Source organism: Eublepharis macularius, chromosome 2 (genome assembly GCF_028583425.1).
Source record: "Eublepharis macularius isolate TG4126 chromosome 2, MPM_Emac_v1.0, whole genome shotgun sequence".
Classification (NCBI taxonomy): domain Eukaryota; kingdom Metazoa; phylum Chordata; class Lepidosauria; order Squamata; family Eublepharidae; genus Eublepharis; species Eublepharis macularius.
Window position 1 is genome coordinate 33,400,378 of NC_072791.1, and position 12,197 is coordinate 33,412,574.

A 12,197-nucleotide genomic window follows, 5' to 3' on the forward strand; every position below is an offset into this window, starting at 1 on the left:
TTCTCTTGCATGGAAGAGTAATCAAATGTCATATGTGGTTTGTTACTCTCCAGAAAGCAAAATCTCCATGGCCGCATTGAACTGAATTCCTAAACAATTTCTAAAATTAACCTAAGAAGAGACTAATAACCTTCCAGTGGCTCTGCACCTTGCAGTGCAGAGTGTAGTTCTGCATTTAGGAGTGAAGAGGGTTTTTTTTTCTGCCAAGCACGGTACAAATAGAAAGTCTACTAGGAGTTCTCTCTTATAACAGAAAAATGAGTTTGAGTGGCTGGCAGGAGGGTAGAATTACTTGGAATATAATTTAACCCCCTCTGCCTCCAAAAAGGTCTGGAATCAGGTTAAAGTTAAAAAAACAGCATCCTCGAGAAATAAAAGCTGCTCAGGCGGGGTTAACGGAGAGGGGCTAATGTTTTTTTGGCCAGCCAAGTTGCTCAGCACTTAGCAAAATATGGCCAGGTTACAGCTTATCATTACATGCAGAACACATTTAAAAAAAAACCCTTGGTTCTAATAAATCATGAGGCTTTTTTACATGTTGGGGGGGAAATGGAGGATTCTGGGTAAGGCAGACTGATAAGGGATGGTTAGGAAATAAAACTGTTAACTAGCAGCTTGTTTAATGGGTAGATGCAGGACTTTTTTTCTGGGAAAAGTGGTGGTGGAACTCAGTGGGTTGCCCTCGGAGAAAATGGTCACATGGCTGGTGGCCCCGCCCCCTGATCTCCGGACAGAGGGGAGTTTAGACTGCCCTCTGCGCCGCTCCAGCAATCTAACCTCCCCTCTGTCTGGAGATCAGGGGGTGGGGCCACCAGCCATGTGACCATTTTCAAGAGGTTCCGGAACTCCATTCCCCCGCGTTCCCCCTGAAAAAAAGCCCTGGGTAGATGGCAGTTGGACCATGCACATTGTAGAGAAATAGGTGGAGGTAGTTCCATAGTTGCCCACATAGAATTGATTGGATGTGATATGGGCAGTTTCTCTCCATCCACTTTCCAGTCTGGTCGAACACTTAAAAGGTTGTCTCCTGATGGAACTTGTATTAATCCAGGGAACTGCCTGTGCCCCCTCAAAAATAATTGGCTGTACACGTTGAGAGCTATGCATCAGTTGCAGCCTTGCAGCCCTTACGTAGGGCAGTGAGGGGCCATGGCTCAGTGGTGGAGCACCTGCTTGGCATGAAGAAAGTCCCAGGTTCAATCCCCGGCATCTCCAGCTTTAAAAAATCAGGAGGTAAGAGATGTGAAAGACTTCTAAGCTGAGGAGAATCACTGCCAGTCTGAGATCCAGAGGAGTTAGCCATGTTAGTCTGTAGTAGCAAAATAGAAAAGAGTCCAGTAGCACCTTTAAGACTAACCAACGTTACTCTTTCTCTTCGTCAGGGGTGGCATACAGGGCAAACAGCATCTGACGAAGAGAACTGTGATTCTCGAAAGCTTATGCTACAGTAAAGTTGGTTAGTCTTAATGGTGCTACTGGACTCTTTTCTATTTTACTGCCAGTCTGAGTAGACAATACTGACTTGATGTACCAATGATCTGATTCAGTATAAGGCAGCCTCACATGTTTGAGTTCATGTGATACTTGGTGGCTTTGGAGCAACAAGTGACTCTACAGCATGCTGCGTGTGGCTCTTCTGATCACTGCTCCCCAGTGTGGCACATACTCCATGCAAGTGGACAGTGAACAAAATCCTTGCCTGGCAGGATCTGTGCTTGGCAGATAATTCCTACCTTGAAACAGCCACAGGGACTGGTGGACAAGTAAGCTGCGAGTTCTCCTGAGCTGTGGACCTTGTGCCAGGTATGGAAGTAAAGATCCCATCCTCTCCAACGGCCCCACCCCAGCCTCTGCATTTTCATCCCAGCGCATGTCTGCTTCCTAGAAAGAGAAGAAGCTGACCACAGAGAAAAGAGAGTAAAACCATCACCATGGCGGCTTCCAGGAAAAGAACGAGCTGGCCACAGGGTGATGGGATAGTGGTTTTACTCCCCTTTCTCCATGACTAGCTTGCCCTCATCTGGGTGCCATGGCAATTTCACTCTCTTGCCAGTCATTAAAAAGTATATAGTTAGGCTATATGCTTAATATTAATAGTTATTTTTTACATTACTGGATGTATGCGGTGGCATGGCATACAGGGCAAACAGTAGCCATGTGGCTCATTTGCTTGATAGGTATTGCGGAAGTGGCTCTCTGTGAGCCACAGAGAATCCCACATTGCTACTGGCCCCCACGGCTGCAGTCTGCTAAGCATCCCATTGCCAGGACACCACCATGGTGGCAGCTGGAATAGTGCTGTGATGGTGACAAACAGCTTTGTGGACCTTCCGGCACTAAAAGGCCTGTAGCCTTTTACTGCATGTTGTAGTTCCCGCCTGAAAACATTTAGGGCAGTTTTACTTTGTTTCATGTGAAAGGTTAACAGTGCTCACTTTCTTAATGGGAATGAGCGTAAACTAGCTTATTTTTGTGTGGTGTTAAAAATCTGATTTGGATCTTACACAGCTTTCGCTCCTCAAAATTGTATTGTTTCCTTCCAAGCTCGGTACGAATAATTTATAATACTCATAAGAGTAATTAACAAGCTCATCATATGTGTAAGCATTCCATACCTGGCACGAGGTCCACAGTTCAGGAAAACTCACTGCTTACATGTTAGTTACATGTTTTGGAGGAGATCCTAGAAACAATTTAAACCATCACTTTTCTAAACTGCAGCTGTGCCACATCACTTTCTGTTGGTGACGTAAAGTTTCTGTACTCCTCAGTCTCCCTTTCTCAGTGCACCAACACATTTGACCGTTACATTAGTACCCACAGTTTATTCTTCATGTGCACCATTGCACAATTTGCAGTGCATTCCTGAGAAGAGTCCATTGCAGTCAGGAGGCTTGGAAAAAGTACAACTCTGCTTATGATGGCACAGTTAGATAGCTACTTTGGACTTGGATCCAATACCTCCTTTCTGTTTCTGCTCCTCTTTGTCTACTGGGGAGGGAGTCCTCTGCTGTCCATCATGTTCTGCTGCTGCTGTGCACTTTTTGGCTCCATGGAAGACATCTGTCTTGTCTGAGTGGAAGTGCCTAGCTCCAGAGGAATGGGACTCACAGCAAAGGACTGCCTCTGCAATGGGCAAAAAAGAGCGCAAGCAGAAAGGAGGTGTAGGATCGAAGGCATTGTTGTTATCTCTTTTTTTTGGCCAGTGCGGCAAATGTTATCGTATGTGCTGTGTTCACACACTGTCACATCTTCTTAATTTGAAATGGCTTTGTTTTGCAGGTCTTTGTCTAGAAAAGTTGCCAATTTCCTCTTCAACAAGTAACCTCCATGCAGATCGTGAACAAGAAATCATTACCTGTTATGAGAAGGCAGGGGATATAGCTCTTTTGTACCTTCAGGAGATTGAAAGGGTAAGCTGGGGGATCTAGTTCATGTAGAACAGCTGATATTGTTCATGTAGTACGTAACCACTGGATACTCTTGGGTAAGTCACTGTCTGTTATGTATAAGGATTAAATAGAAAATACACTCTTTGAACTTACTTTATTGAACTCAACAAAGTGGTATAAAATGGTTAAATATTACTACCATTAAAAATAATAATCCATAAGGCTGCTTTGCCAGTAACGTTTCTGCAAAATAACTTTCTGAAGACTGCGAGACTACTCTTATGAGTAGTTATTTTAAATATATTTATTTTGCATACGCTTGCACACACATGGTAGTCTGAAGTAGAATCCTAGAACAAGAAGGGGCCCAGAGGATCACTGGGCATTTCGACCCAAGGCAGTGATTCTCCAAACGGCAACATGTCCTCTCAGCTGCATACAGAGATGAACCCACTAATTGGGTAGCATCAAACTGCAGAGAACAGGAGTGGGCAAAGCGCACAGGATCGAGGACCCCCGTCTCCATGAATATCTAGAAAGTGTGATTTCTCCAGTGTGTTGAAAAGAAGGTGAGGGAGACACAAGTTTAAATGTAAAAAAAGGAAAAAGAATGAAAGCACCCCTTTGTTGCTCTTGCTTAATCAGTCAGACTCAGTCCCCTTTTTCATTTAAGGGGGAATAGGTCCAGGGACTATATAACATATAGCTTACTAGGCCCTGAGCACCCAGGTAACTATTGTTTGAGCCACTGTAGCTGAAGAGCGGGGGCTCAGGTCAGAGTCTCCACCAATCTCACCCCCACGCCTCTTACTGCCCACCTGCCTTACTGTCCCTCACAGTCCCAGAGCTTCTGTCTCCCCTCCCTCCTTGCTTCTTGCCTGTCCTTGAAGACTGCTCAGCTTTAAAAAAATTTTTAAAAAAAGACTGCTCAGCTTGCTATGTATGCCCACTGTGGCTTCCCAGGTTCAGAGGTGTGTTGAGCTTCCACAGAGATGAACAAGAAGGCTTTCTTAAGTGTTTGCAGCATGCTTTTTGTATAGGAGAATGAAGATAATTAAACAACACATGTTCTGTTAGTAATTCGAAATGTTCATTACCCCTGAAAGGAAGGCTACTTTTTTCCCCTTGGAAGCACTATCCGTAAAAATAGGGGAGGTCTTCTGCAGTTTGCGTACAAGTTATAGGCATGTGCTGTAATTTAAAAAATCTCTACAGCCTTTTTTAAAGGAGGTTGTCATACATTCAGGGTCATCTTTTTGAGTAAATATGGGTATTTGTATAAACACTACAAGGCAGTACAAGCATATTGAAACAGGTACGGTTAATGTGCGTCCCATGTGCACCATGTATAAGTGACCACATGATACGGTACAATTTTTTGCTTTGTAGCAGGGCTGTGGAGATTATAGGTGGCCCTGGAGAAAGAGAAAGGAACAAATACCGGTTTGTTTTCTCGCTTGCTTGTGTTTACTCCAGGTTGTTGCAAAAATGCAATACTCAGTGAAAGGCAACGAAGCTGTTACTCAGTATGGTCTTAATTTATTTTATTTATTTAGAAATTTCTTATGCTACCTCTCCAGAAACCTACCTGAGGCATCTTACGAAATAAAACATAATAAAAACATTGAAAGATTGTAATTAAAACCCAGCATTGAAAATCCAGCCCAGTGTAAAACCATAGACTATAAAAACAGACCACTGACACCCTAAAATACTGATTTCCAGACTAAAAATAGTATTCAAAGACCAACCCCTTAATTAAAAGCCTGCGTGAACAGAAACATTTTGGCCTGGTGCCTAGAAGAAGGCAACTGATCTTTGTCAAAAGCCAGCTCGGCCATAGATTCACAAGATTGGCTTGTGTTTTACATCTGGAAAATGCAAAAAGTGTCAAACTAGATGTTTAATTAAATATGGTGCTGCCACTGGTAATACCAAGATGGGTAGCCATATTACTCTGTCTGTATAGTAGTAAAGAGCAAGAGTCCAGTAGCACCTATAAGACATAGCAAAAATTGTGGTAGGGTATGAGCTTTCGTGAATCCCAAATTTTGTTAGTCTTATAGGTGCTACTGGACTCTTGAACTTTTCTACTGGTAATACCAGTTAATGTCTCAGATTCCCTCTCTCCCCATCATAACACCAAGTGGAGAAATTGGAATTGGTATCCTAAGGTCAAGAATTTTTCTCTCCCCACTCTACTTTATCAGCTGTAGTCAGTGGGGGTGGGGGGAGTGGAACAGAACACCATGACATCCCGACAGGTGTATATTTAGATGTTAAAGCAGTGGGAAAGGATACAGTCATGTTTATGAGCCTGGTTTAACCCGTAAATAACCTGTCTCTCAGAATTAAGTACAGTAACACTCGTTGAAGACTCCTTTGCTGCCTAACAAACAATTGGTTCCAGTCACTGGAAGGGGAAAAGCAGGGTGGGGTTGTGATGTGGGTTCTAGATAGCGTTGAGTATTCTGGGAATCCATCTGTCCCCACTGGATTTGGGCATAAGCTTTATATTAACCAGTTTTATATAAATGTAGCCAATAATTTGCATTTTAGTTTTATTTTCAAAATCACTGTGAACATCTGTATGCAGCAACAACAATCCAGCACCGCTACAACTTCTAAATAAAACCTTCATTTATACCTTTGATGCATAATACACTTTATGGAGACCATTAGAAAGATTAAATAATCCATTATATGACCTGTCTGCATTATTTTTAAAAACCACTGACCCCTTATTCTGTATGCTGGGGTAGGATATCTTTGTCATTTGCTGGAACTGAATAGCTGCTATTAACAGTTCACTTCTTTAGACTCTCCAGTAGAAAACAATCTAATGTTATGTGCTGTTCAGCACTTCCTGTTCAGAATGCTGTGACTATCACTGTGTCAAGGTTATGTGACTGTGCATCTTGCATAATGCCTAGAAAAACTTCCTTAGAGTTCACATGGTGAAAACAGTGTCCCCAAAGTGTATTGAGAATGCAGTTGTAAATACGTGAAAGCATTGTTCCTAAAGAAAAATAATGTTCCTGTGCAGCTTATTGGTTGGGTAATCAATAAAGTTATAACACAAATTAGAGTCTCTAAATTCAAGTTTTGAAATGTTTTGTGTCCTTTGTCCTTCACTGTCCCAAGCTGTAAAATGGACTTCCTGGGAAGTACCCATATTATAACCCATTTTTGAAAAATTCTTTGAACTTCTTTGACAATAGTTTTGACTCTATCCTTTTATCGGTTCTAATAGGGCCGTTATAGCTTTTTGAACAATTGATATTGGTGTAATTGCTCTCTGCTTCTCATTTAGTAAATATTTTTTCATGGAGTTTGTGGGAAGGTCCGTTGAAAATAGCTTCATGCACATGAAGAGAGTGAGTATCTCACAGACAAAAGCAAACTCCCAAATATATGTGCAGACCTATTGGTTATAATCAAGACTCTTGGTTTTTTTCTGTGAAAAATTAGGTTTCAAAAAATTGCTGGGTCTATGTACAGTATTTGCTATAGGCTTATGGCCTTTCACAACAGCTTTAAATAAACATACAGCTTTAAGGTATAAAAATGAGTTTCAACCAAATAAAACTTGTATTCCAAGCTGCATTAAAGTTTTGTATTGTGTTTCTGTCCAATATGAAAACAAATAGGAAACTAACAAAAACGTACATGAATACAGCAGTATTGTGGAGAGCACCCAATTGCATGATAAGTATGAGGAAATTACTTGGCTTATCAACAGTCAACCACTTTCCTTTGTGTGCTGAATTCTGTGTGTTTGTTTCTGTGCATTAGGCATAAAAATGACTTGCACGGCTAACCTTTAATGATTCTTATAATTTTCAGCCATGTTACTCTGCTATAATTTTCTTGATTCACATTTGTTTGTGTGCACTTAACATAATTGGGAGTTCTTGTAGTTCCACTGTAGATGTAAAAAAAGAATTTAGGCCTGTAGTTCCCCATCTCTTAACTGAAGCTAATTTGAGGGTACTTGAAAGAATACATCAATCTTTTGAAGTGATTAAAGAATAGTGTTGGTGTCTCAAGTTGATTTGCTATACTGAGGTCAATTCAAATGTTATAGCACTCCATAAAACGCTTCCTCTTGATTAGGCTGCACTTGTGAGTTGTAGTACTTGTAAGCTGCTTACCATATGGATTGTTGTATAAAGTGTCTCCACAAAATGACTCCAGGGATTGAGATACTAATGTGGAGGTTGTCCATATACCACTATCATGTGGTAAGCTGGTTGCCAACCTGACAGCTCCTTTCTGGAGTGGTGCCACATGGAAATATTTTTTGGAGGGGTCATAGCATTTCTCTTGGTTTATAGAGAGAAAGTCGGTCTAGTAGCCAAACTTTTTAAGGGGAGAAAGGTATGCTTTGGAGAAGAGCAAAATGAAAGCTACGTAGGTTGAAAGTCAGGAGCGCAGATCACTATAGAATGCTGTGGAGCCCTTGAGTTTGGTAATGATGTGTTGACTTGGGTGAAGTTGGGAGATTTTAAACTCTGAACATAACAGAGGCATCCCTTCAGATGGTAACATATGCTTCAAATGCAGTACACAAAGTGAACTGTCTGCAAGCGTGTCTCATCCCATGCCACCATCTCCGTAGACCAATCCACATAATGTAACCAAATGATGCATATTTACTGGGAAGCAAGTCCCACTATGCTCAGTGGTGCTTGGTAATTACAGTCTGCTTTTCGAAAGCTCATTCATTGGAAATCTAGTTGGTCTTTAAGGTGCTGTTGGACCTGATCTTGCTCTAAGCCTGCTTTTGAAGCTCCCATGCTCAATTTCTGTGCTGGGTTGCTGGATTTCCACCCAGAAGTCCATCCCCGTTACAACTGTTAGGACTGGACAAGGGAATTTGTTGGGTGAACTTAACTTATTTCTTTCTGTGATCTCGCAGGTAATAATGACTAACATGCAGAACAGAAGCCCTAAGCCAGGACCTACAGCGCATGAACAAGAGCTGGGATATTTTTTAGAAACAGGACTTCAGAGGGCCCATGTCTTATATTTCAAAAATGGGTAAGATTTCATCTAATGTTCATCTTGATCATAATATTAAAAACCTGCCAGAAAATGAACTAGACCAGCTGTGATTTTAGTCCCTTATCAATACAGAAGTAAAAGTCTGAAAACAAGATTTTGTGACTATAGATTTTCCCTTGCACTTAGTAACTCAAATTGTGTGTTAAATAAATTGCTCGAAGAATTTTGCAAGAATCTGGTTGCAGATATCTTTTAAAGTTTCTCAGCTTTGTGCTTATGCTTGGGTACTAGAAAAAGCAAAGAAGAACTGTTGACTTTAAATATCTTTTCCCTAATCTCTTCAGTTACCACTTATTTTAACATTGTGCTGCAGGATAAACGTGCATGAAGACCAACAGTATGTATAAAGATATTTTCATTTGTGATTACTCAGTAGACTTTTTTAGACTACGCATGAGAGGTCATTCATAATTTTGTGATAACCTTTTCTAAGAGTAGCCTACTAAAGATAGGGGTTAAAAAAATCCAAACACTGCAGAAAATGAAGAAAGGAATTCAAGCCTCTGTTCATTTTTAAAGGCTTCAAAACTTGGTGCGCTGGAGTTGAGATGAGTTTGCTACTTCCCCCCTCTCCCCGAAATATATGATTATAATTACCTTTCAGATGCAAAAAGGCTGCATAGGAAGAGTGGAATGCCCTGCTGTGCCAGTAAATGGGCTCGACATAAACAGTCATATCTGAGAAAAAGAACTCCAAGTTTTGAAACTCTTTCAATCGGGTTAGCGTGTAATTGCTCACTTGATTTTTGATAGATTTTCATTATTAGTGTTCTGAGAAACTACTTGGAATAATGCATGACCTCTAAGTTGTGTTGTAGTTCTGCTTCCACCCCTTCGCTTGGAAGAAAAATGGAATGTTAAGATTGCATTTTTCTGGTATCTCTCCTGGCGGGGTACAGGCGGAAGGGAGGTGACATTGCACCTGATACACTGAGCTCTCTTATTTTAGTGGGAAATATGGAAGAGAATGAGCTATAGAATGCATGTTCCCAAATTTCACCCAGTAGAAATACAGGGATTTCCCCCCTCATACTTAAAGGGACCAGGAGCACATGTAGTTTGAAGGTTTCAGTTTGGTACCTTAATCAGTGCTTCACCATTTCCGTCAGAGTTTAGGAAACCTGTAAGAGAAGATATAGTTCCCACAAAGGGTGGTTTCTCCTAGGTATGTGTTTGTGCATGTGAATGATCCCTGGTGGGTCCCTGGACCTGCTGGAAGGCTCCATACTTGTGTGTTGTCATAGTAACCCATGAATTTGGGCCTTTTCAACCTTATGCTTTTCATCGTCCTCCCATGAGTAAATAGGGTAAAATCAGAACAGCTGGTAGATACATTAATAGTCTAAGGGAACTCTTCATATTAACTCAGTGTCTCAAATGTCCAGCCCTTCATGTATTTTAGGTTTGGGACTTCACTTGGGTCTCATTACGCTGAATCTTATAGGCGTATCTACTTTATAGCTTCCATTGGCATGATACAAACCTGGGGGTGGGGAACACTTTGGAGAATTACTGTGACTAAATTCTTCCTTGGCAACCAGGGTTTTTTTTTTTGATGGAACAAATCTGTTGACTGACACTTTATCTGTCTTTTCTAATTTATTCCTAATTCTTTCATATCTTCCTTAGGTAGGAACATTTCCATTCTCCTAGTTATTTTGTTGTCTTCCCCTTTTGAGTGTTCTTTGCTATTCCTTTTTCCTACCTGAGCTATCTAGCAATCAATTACAAATGGAATGACTGCTGGATAAAAGTCTTAGAGCTCATTATTTGACATGTTTGCATTTGCTACTATGTCACACATTTTGTTTTTGAGGAGAATATCTTACATTTGTTTAAGTGAATGCTTAAAGATGTAGTTTTATGAATGAGAGGTGCATTTTTTCAGGGAGCCATTCCTCATGATTATATACTCCAGGGCCAAGTGTGACATAATCTGAAATGTATAACATCTAGGATGCTTTCCCAAACCAGATTTCTGCTATAATGAGAGGCAGTAAACCTCTGCATCCCAGTGCTAGGGGGCAACATTAGGGGAAGGTCTTGGCCCCTATTCCCTAGGACAACTGGTTGGCCATTGTGTGGATCAAGATGCTAGATGAGATGAACCATTGGTCTGATCCAGCAGGGCTGTTCTTATGATCTTATGCCTAGTTTTGCTGTTAGGTTTTTGAGATGTATGCCTAAAAACATATTGTGTGGGAGAGAAAGAAAAATGTTTTTTATCTGTGTTGCAAAAGGGCACAGGTGCCAGGGCTTGTTAGAGATGCATAAATGCATTAGATGGTGATTTTTTTCAGTGCTAGGACTGAAAGTTCTATCTGAGCCTTTATAAAACCACAGCTCTGAGAGCTGCATAGATGGAATCCCAGCTGCTGGCTGTTTTTCAAATATGTGCTATAGACATGCTATTGTTTTTAGCATTCTGTTTATGTTATTATGGCCTTCGCTGAGTTAATATTAGCTCTGGCAGTCAGGAGATGGCATTGCTAGACAGCTGTTGAGACTCTTGGGAGGGCCCACTGCTGATCAGTGATCCAACAGCAGCAGCCACCACCTCTTGCAGTCTTTAATTGTGTGGCAGCGGCAGGATTGGGCCCCTTTGGGGTAACTGGGTCTCCTTTAAGCCTCCCTGAAGGATGGATGGTAGGAAGAGAAACAGCAGCTGTCCCTTGCTTTCCTGCTTCCTCTCTCTGTATAGTAGTGACTGCTTCTGCTCCTAACAGCTACTGCTGCCTTACTTACTGGGCAAAGAAGTCATATCAGTGGCACAAAGCAGCAGATATGAAGTACTGTGAACTTGATTAATGTTAATACCATTATTACTCATAAATCTAAAATGCTTTGGATATACAAAGCTTCCTCATGTGAGTTGTGTAGCAAGACATACTGGAAACTGGAGGTCAGTGCTGCATCTGTGAGCAGGGAAGGAGCATGTCTTTAGTAAAATAGCTATCCAAATGACTCACATTCATTTATCAGTAGCTGTGCCCAAACATCCACTAGTTCTGCTCGCATCCTTTTCACCAGTCGCATGCAGGAACTGATCATTTGGTGAGCTGTTCACCAAATGATCAGACGAATTCAGTTGTGCCCTTTTGCATCGTTGTATCTGCTTTCCTGCTTTATTAGAGTCTTACCACCCCCACTTTTGATTTTTAAAGGGGGGCACATAGTAAAATGAAGAAGTTCCATTTGAGGTTTTTTTTAAAGTTGAGACTTACTACTTGGTGAGTCTGTATACCTTTCATGTCTGCCAGTGACTTTAGCTCATCTTGCAATCAATGCTTGCAGTTATTTCTGGAATAGATACCACTGATTGCACAGGCACAAAAAGCAGGCATTTCAGTCTAGCCAGTGGTGGTTGTTTAAAGGTTCTGTCCAGGTGCAAAGCAGGGATTGACTGCAAGTAATTGCATGCTTTATATGAGGTGGTCCATTTAATAGCCAGAATAACAATGGCACAGAGGTGTGTGTGTATGGAGGGGTGCTGCTTATTTCCCCAGTAAATTAGATGATGTAATTCCTGAACTAGGCTGAAGCAGCTGCAACAACCAAATGGCTGCTGGGCATGTACAAAGCTGCTTAACAAGGTCCTGTGCAGGTGATGGACTTTGCCAGAGAACGTTGGGATGAAATGATCTGGAGTTTGCCTTGCATCTAGTTAAGGGAGTTCAAACAAGGTATAGTCCCCTGGCGATGGTGTTTGCGTCAAAGTTTACAGCATGCCTATTTATA

General features: G+C 41.4%; 1 protein-coding gene across 2 annotated transcripts in view; it reads left to right on the plus strand.

Annotated features, from left to right (window-relative positions):
- TTC7B (tetratricopeptide repeat domain 7B) overlaps positions 1-12,197 on the plus strand; it is a 180,253-nt gene that overhangs the window by 39,271 nt on the left and 128,785 nt on the right. For both annotated transcript variants that reach the window (XM_054972775.1, XM_054972774.1), the window contains exons 4-5: positions 3,283-3,413; positions 8,314-8,435. In XM_054972775.1, the coding sequence (XP_054828750.1) occupies positions 3,283-3,413; positions 8,314-8,435 (253 nt within the window). The remainder of the gene's footprint in view (positions 1-3,282; positions 3,414-8,313; positions 8,436-12,197) is intronic.